The following is an 8,023-nucleotide window of genomic DNA, read 5'->3' on the forward strand; positions in this document are numbered from 1 at the left end:
GGTGAGAGATGAAAGGCAGAAATGAACCTAAATCTGATCACTTATTATGCTTTTCTGTCTCTGTTCACTCAAACACAACCCTGACTCCACTGTGGAGTAACGTGGTATGAGTCTTCAGGCTGCATAGCTGTATGGCTGTCAAATATATCATATTCAAATTCTTTTTAGAGCAGTTACCATATTGCAGCACTTAATGCATTTATGAAGCCGCATTGAAACATCCAAACATGTAAAAATTTTTGTTTTCCTTTTCAATTATTCTTATGTCATGAACACTTGATTAAAATTCCTTCTATGTTTTACATATACACCTTTATTTTTACTCTCACCCTAAGTCATTTAAACATTAGGGCAATTATAACTGTAAAAGGTAAACACTAATCAACACATAGCAATATGTAATCTGTATAAGTTTGTGTCATTTTAATGAGAAGAGAACAGATATTAATGTGTGTCCTAAGAAATTCTCTTTAATATTTTTCTCAATGAATCTATGACTTTCTTATTTCTCAAGCTGTAGATAATTGGATTTAATAAAGGAATTATGATAGTATAAAATAGAGAGTCCATCATATCTTGATCATCTGATTGTGCAGATACAGGGTGCATATACATTAAGACAAGAGGGCCATAGTACAAACAGACAGATAAGAGATGGGCTCCACAGGTGGAGAAGGCTTTTCTTATGCCTTGTAGTGACTTCTTTTTTAAGATTGAAAAGAGAACTAGTGTATAGGAGACAAGAACTATCAGAATGGTGAACGTCTGTATTGACCCAGCAAAAATAAATACTATCAGAAAATTAATAGAAGGGTCAGTACAAGAAATCTTAAACAATGGCATAATGTCACAGTAAAAGTGATGTACTATGATGGAATCACAGAAGGTTAATCTGAATAACAAAGCATTGTGAATTATGGCATGAAGAAGGCCACCTGAAAATGACAAAACTAACAGCTGGATGCATAGTGTATTGGACATAATCACTGGATAAAGTAATGGTTTGCATATGGCCACATATCGATCATAAGCCATTGTTGCCAGCAGAAAACATTCCGTGGTTATACTGATTGCCAAGGAAAAAAACTGTATCATGCATTCAGGAAGAGATATCATTTTGCTCTTGGCAAAGAAGTTGACCAGCATCTTGGGGGTCACTGTGGATGATACCCAAGCATCCACAAATGCCAAACTTCCAAGGAAAAAGTACATGGGTATGTGAAGCTGAGGTTCATTCCATATGAGGGCAATCAGACCAAGGTTCCCCATAATGGTGAGAAGATAGATAACCAAGAACACCAGGAATAGGGGGATTTGCCACTGTGGTTCATATGTGAGTCCTGTGAGAATTAACTCTGTCAGTAGTGTTGCATTATCTTTTTCCATGTCCTCACTGGGTGTTGCCTGAAATGAAATGGAATAAGTTTTTTAAATGTCAATAAGAATTTATATGTGAAAATATAGGAAGGAGATTTGAGATACAGTTATGCACATCAGAATGTCCTCTCAATTTTATGTGTTACCTAGGTAATAGATAGGATCTATTTCAGGGGCATGGAAATAAATGGAATTATTTCACATTTTTAAATGTGCAGCAAAGAACAGATTTGAAAAATGAAAGAATTGTAATATCTCCTAAATTTATGGGATAGGATGGGTATGATATGGAAATTCTATGTTTGGGATGTGGATGTATGGTGAAGGGAAAAGAAGATTGAAGAGCCTTGGTAATGAAATGAATTGAATTGCATATGAAGGATCTTGAACATTATCCATCACAGAATAAGAATACACTAAAACTTAAGAGGAGGGAGTGGCACTGAAAGATTATTTTTTAATTGAATATATGGTAGTGTAGAAAATAGACTGCAGAGTGGGGTAATTGGGGTCAGGAGTACTAGTCAGTAGAGGTTACTACTATTTAGTGTTCTTAAACCAGATTACACGTTGGAATTGTCAGAGGAATGTTTTGTTCAAAATATAGATCTGAGATATTAATGTAGACATTGATTTAGTGGGTCAATAATTAAAACTAATAATCTGTATTCTGTTTACTCCATGAGTGATTCAAATACATGTGGCATGCCTAGTACATGTGTGCAGTGATATTGAGATTGATGGGAAGATGAAGAGACAGATAGAAAAGAGTTCAGAATGTAGATGCAGTACTTCTCTGATACATTGAAGGTGAATGGGTAGTCAATGAAGAATAGAGGAGTCACCTGATGACTGTGTAGATTCCCATCAAAAATTGATTGAGAACTCAGAGGCGGTGGCCCATCTGTGGACATCCCATTGATATATTCTTTGTAGTATGAATCTACTACAAATAATGACTTGGAAGTCCTTGGGGTAGTTGAAGGCATACTTATCTATGATCTATCCCTTGGAGAAAACATCAAGTGTGAAGAGATGGTGAGAAACTAAACTGACAGAGTATATTAAAGTGGCAGTGAAGATGTATGCCATTTTCAGGTAGCCAATCTGATCCTCTTTTCTCCCACTAGATATTGGTGGCCCGCAAAGTCTATCACCCACTCTAGGAGCCAAAAGAGCTGCAAACTGACTTTCCTATCCCTCCAACAACTAGAGTGAGGGCACCTGATGCAAGTGTGGCAAATCTAACTTCCCCACACTGGATTTGGAATTTGAAGTGAGGCATTAAAAGGGGCAAGGACAAAAAAAAAAAAGGGACATGGACAAAAGAGAATTTGGGTTGCTAAGGCAACCAAGCTATAATATGAAGGTTCCAGCAAATGCATCCTGCACCCTCACCAATGACCCACTCTGTCAGTGTGAAAAGTGGCATTCCCATATAGCCGGTGTGACAACAACCCTCGTGGATACAGTGTTGGGACATGATTTTGGCTGTTCACAGATTGCCTTCCTTCCTTCTTTGCTATCTATTTTTTTCAACCTGGTTCCTTCAATCTCCCTCACATTTCTATGTTAGAGAAAATCCATTCAAAAACACCATTTCTTGTTGAAGCTAATAGTTCTGACTGACAGCAATGAAAGATGGGCAGAGACTGGGAAACGATACTGAGCAGAATGGTCAAGAAGAGAAGGGAAACAGGGCAGATGAGTGTCATGAGCATAAGGAAAGGAAGCTATTCAAGAAGGACAAAGAAAGTTATGGCGCCAGTCAAAAATAAATGCTCTAGTAGGACAAGGAGTGAACAGATGTGATGGAGCATGGAAGCTAAGAGATTTTCAGTGGCTTAGTGAGAGCCATTTCTGTTATGTGATGCAGTGGAGGCCAGAGAATAATGAGAAGTGAATGGGAAACAAGTTACACAACAGTGAACCGGGAAACAAAGTTGAGCCCTCCAGGAATGTGGAGGACAGTTATTGTTTGTCTGCTGTGGTGGACAAATACAAAATATTTTTCCTATATATCATTTAATAAAAGTGTTCAGAAGAGAGAAACAGAGAGGGAGGCATTAAGAGAAAAAAGCAGAAGCAGAAGGAGAAATTTGGGTGGATGGAGATCACAAGATGTGCAAAGAGCAATTGGCTGAGAATAACAGACACAACAATGGAAAAGCGTGGGAAAGACAAGCAAAGAAAGATTAAGAATATATCAGAGAAAGTTTATGGACAACACAAAGGGAAAGGCTTAGAATTTGGAGGTAAATGTTTATGTTAAACCTGGTTTTCATGTAATGTGAGCATTGGGAATCTTTTCTTTCTTTTTTTGTTCAAATTTCCACAATTTACTTTTCTGTAGAATATGTGTGGGCCAGAATTTTTCATTTAAAATTTTACTTCACACACTTTGTGCTGTTCATAAATATATTAGCACTGCATGAATTTTTTTAAATATTTAAAATTTGCTTTAGATTTGTTATTAAAGTGATTTGAGATGACTCTTTAGAGATCCTGCTGGTTTTACTTGAGAGCAGCTTTTTTCTACCAGTTTTTTTAGCAGAATGAAATTGACCCGAAGAATGGAGTGGAATGCAGGTGATAAAAATAACCAAAGGCAATAACTGCACCTGTTAAATGTATTTTATTCATAAAATACTTCTAGACAATTCCAAATACTAAATAATTGAAAATTCTCAAATTCTGTTTGTCTGTGGGTACTTACTAAGCTATATATAAATGCTTTAAAGAGCAGTGATGGAACACTTATTGCCTATTTCCTGCTACATGTATATAAATAGTCAATGAAATTCTTGTCAGAAGTGGGAGAAAGGATGGAGATAATATGCAAACGATTTACCTAAAAGTTTTAATCAGAAAATGTGGTCAGTTAAACATGATAGAGTTTTAAATCAGAATAACCAGAAAGATTGCTTATGTGGGTAGGAATCATTATGAGATCATTTTAAGCTGTTTAAAATTTTAGTTCACCAATACTTACAAAGTCATTATAGGTGTGTTAAGAGGTGGTAAAGCGTTGTTAAAGGGAGCAATTCAGTCACATAGCTATTTTGCTTATCTAGATTATTACCACCAACATAAAATATATAACTTATTCACTATTTGTTTTCTCTTTTTTATTGGTTTTATGACCTCTTATAAACCCAGTGTACAATTGTTATAAATCTAACAGTATTTCAATTTTATATACAAATAATAATGAATATGGCAGAAATCATTTCTTACCCATATCTTGTAAGAAATTGTGGAAATCTCTTCAAAGTGTTAGGCTTTCTAAAATAGAAAAAAAATACACTAGCACTGGAATGACAAAACATAAGTAGCAACATTGATTCACTTTGAAGACATCATTTAGCAAGCTTATATGAAGTTGTTTCAAATACAAGAGTCAACCAATGGTATGACTATGTGCTTTTGCCAGAAGAAGGAGTGAAGAACATGAATTCCCCTAATAACACCCAAGGATTCCCTTTAGGACAAAACTAAGCTGTTCTTCTGGGTATTGTAGTTTTGAACATGTATGAAGTCCTGCTGTCCTGTAGGGGATTCACACTTTGACATCATAAACATCAAGTCATCATAGATATTGCAGTTCATGGCCCTATTTTCCACCATTAATGACACTCTGGCATAATTATTGAACTTCAATTTTTCTATAAATTTTGATGTTCTGAGTGCTTTTATTCATCTGATCTTATCTGAGCTAATCATACATGATTTTAATGAGGCCAAAGTTCTGGAGTCCCTTCAGGAGCCAACCCCAAATACAGTTGTCTTCCCCATGCCAACTGCAGCTGACATTCTAGACCTGCACCTAACTTCCCACTGTAATTTGTAAGCAGATGAGAAACCTACTTGGCAAAGGGCAAGGGAAGAACAAAGGGAAAACAAAACAAAGGACCACATTGGGAGGTGGTATATATCAGTGTTTCTCAAACATTAATGTCTGTGAAGCTCCTGGAGATTTTATTAAATTGCAGATTCTCCTTCAATAGGTCAGGAAAGATGCCTGAGAGTCTTCATGTCTAACAAGCTGATGACCTGGACATTTACATTTTTATGGTCTTCCTTCATTAGAGGGTCTAGATGATCTCAGAGCTAGATCTTTGGATGAACAAAAAAACCAAAAGTGGCAAATGTAGCTGGAATACAAAGAAGCAAGAAGGAGCCAGATGGGACAAAAAAGGCCAGCATGGTTTGGCTCACACAGGGTCTGGAGGTTAGTCAGGCAATTGTTCTTTAACTCACTTTTATTTTTTATTTTTTTTTAACATTTATTTATTTTTGAGACAGACAGAGACAGAGCATGAACGGGGGGAGGGTCAGAGAGAGAGGGAGACACAGAGTCTGAAGCAGGCTCCATGCTCTGAGCTGTCAGCACAGAGCCCGACACGGGGCTCGAACTCACGGACCGTGAGATCATGACCTGAGCCAGAGTCGGATGCTTAACTGACTGAGCCACCTAGGTGCCCCTGTTCTTTATCTCACTTTTAAGGACAACTAGTTAGATATTTTGAGCAAGGTGGTAAGGTGTTCATGTTTGCCTTTCAGCATTAGGAGGGAAATGAAAATGAATGTTCATTCAGAAAATAATGACATTATACATGTCAAAATATGACAATGAAGAAATAGCAATATTTTGATTTGATGTGTGAAGAGTAGAAAAAAATGCTTAACCTCCACATGGGACTTGATTGGCAGCTAGGGGGAAAGCAAAGGGTCTATATTTTGGTAGAGTCATTAGTCAGTTATCCTTTGTCCTTAGAATTTGTGAAAGCCAAAAAAGAGGAGAAATAAACTACATAGATGAAAAGAAAAGCCTCAGCAGGAGGGTGAGTAAGCAATAGGAGCATGTTACACTTCACACAACCCAAACTTGAGTTAAATTTAATTCCCCCTTCAACTTTGTATATTTATCTCTCACCTCATTTTGTGCTAGATCTATGAGTACAAAAGTCTGCATGGCTGTTTTTCCATTATGAGTAGTCTCGATTTTAGTTATTTTCAATGGTGGGTCATGGTACTTCACTATGGTCATCATTTTCATTTCCCCAGTGATGAATTATATTGAATGTATTTTTGTGTCTCTATATGACATTTACTGAAGTGTCCAAGTATTTTCTCTTTTTTTAAATTGAGGTGTATATTTCTTATTCAGTTTTGAGATTCTTTGTACATTCTGGATACATAGCTCTTATCAGATGTATAATTTACAAATATTCACTCAAGGATCTTGATCTTCTTTCCCTTCCATAAGATATCACACATGTTTCTTATACTGATTGGACCTAGTGAGCAAAATCAGCAACTACTGTAGACTTATTGGTAGGCATTTGCATACCAGGAGTTCAGAAATAAATTCAACAAAATTCAGGGCTCATTTATCTTAGTGAAGTTTCTAGAGGTCCAATTGGTGGGTCATGTGGAGATATATCTTCTAAGGTAAAAGATAAATTGTTGCATCTCTCCCTCCTGCAGCCAAAAATAAAGTACAAGAGCTAGTGGGACCCTTCGTATTTTGGAGGTAATGTCTTCTTCATTTGGGTATACTATTTCAACCCATTTACCAAGTGTCCAGAAAAGCTGTTAGTTGTTTTTTTTTTTAACTTTTATTTATTAATGAGAGACAGAGAGAGACAGCATGAGCATGGGAGGGGCAGAGAGAGGGGGAGACACAGAATCTTAAGCAGGCTCCAGGCTCTTAGCGGTTAGCACAGAGCCCGACACGGGGCTTAAACTCACAAACTCCGAGATCATGACCTGAGCCGAAGTCAGACACTTAACCGGCTGAGCCACCCAGGTGCTTCCAAAAAGCTGTTAACTTTTAAGTGTGACTCTGAACAGAAGAAGAATTTGCAAAGGTGTGAGAGGCTATGCAAGCTCCTCTGCCACTTGGGTCATATGATCCAGCAAAACCAATGGTGGTTGGAGTTCCAGTGGCAGATAGGGATGCTCTTTGGAGCCTTAGGCAGGTCTGTATATGTAAATTGCAGCACAGGCCTTTAGGTTTGGAGCTAAGCCATGCCATCACTACAGACAACTCTTCCCCATTTGAGAAACAGCTATTGGTCTGCTACTAGGCCTTAGTAGAGATTGAACGCTTAACCATGGGCCACCAAATTCCCATGAGACCAGAGCTGCCCTTCCTGAACTGGGTGTTGTCTGACCCACCAAGCCATTAATATGAGAGTACATGGCCACACATGACATGGTATATACATGATGTAGCCTTCCCAGGCCTACCAGTAAGTTACATGAAGAGGTGGTCCAAATGCCCATGTTTCCCACACCTTACAGGCTAGCTTTTCTATTCTAGCCATACTTTTGGCCTTACAGAGTGTTCTCACAGTAGACAGAGGGATGACCTGGATCTGGTTTACTGCTAGTTCTGCAGGATATACAGACACCATTTGAAAGTAGACAATTGTAGCACTACTGATAGTCTCTGGGACATCCCTGAAGGACAGTAATTAAGGAAAATCCTCTCAATGGGCAGAAGTTTGAGCATTTACCTGATTGTTCATTTACCTGCTAGGAATCTTAGCCATGTATTTGGCTATGTAATGATGCAAGGGCTTTGAGAAATGGTTTGGGTGAATGGTCAGGGACATTGAAAGATTATGACTGGAAAATG

At 37.7% G+C, this 8,023-nt stretch overlaps 1 protein-coding gene across 1 annotated transcript; it reads right to left on the reverse strand.

Annotated features, from left to right (window-relative positions):
- Positions 1–456: 456 nt before the first annotated feature.
- Positions 457–1,389, reverse strand: LOC125175332 (olfactory receptor 5H2-like). Its single transcript, XM_047875788.1, has one exon. It carries the CDS (start codon positions 1,384–1,386, stop codon positions 457–459), a length of 930 nt encoding a protein of 309 aa, XP_047731744.1. The 5' UTR covers positions 1,387–1,389.
- Positions 1,390–8,023: the final 6,634 nt, after the last annotated feature.

The sequence above is a fragment of the Prionailurus viverrinus genome, chromosome C2 (assembly GCF_022837055.1).
Source record: "Prionailurus viverrinus isolate Anna chromosome C2, UM_Priviv_1.0, whole genome shotgun sequence".
Classification (NCBI taxonomy): Eukaryota; Metazoa; Chordata; class Mammalia; order Carnivora; family Felidae; genus Prionailurus; species Prionailurus viverrinus.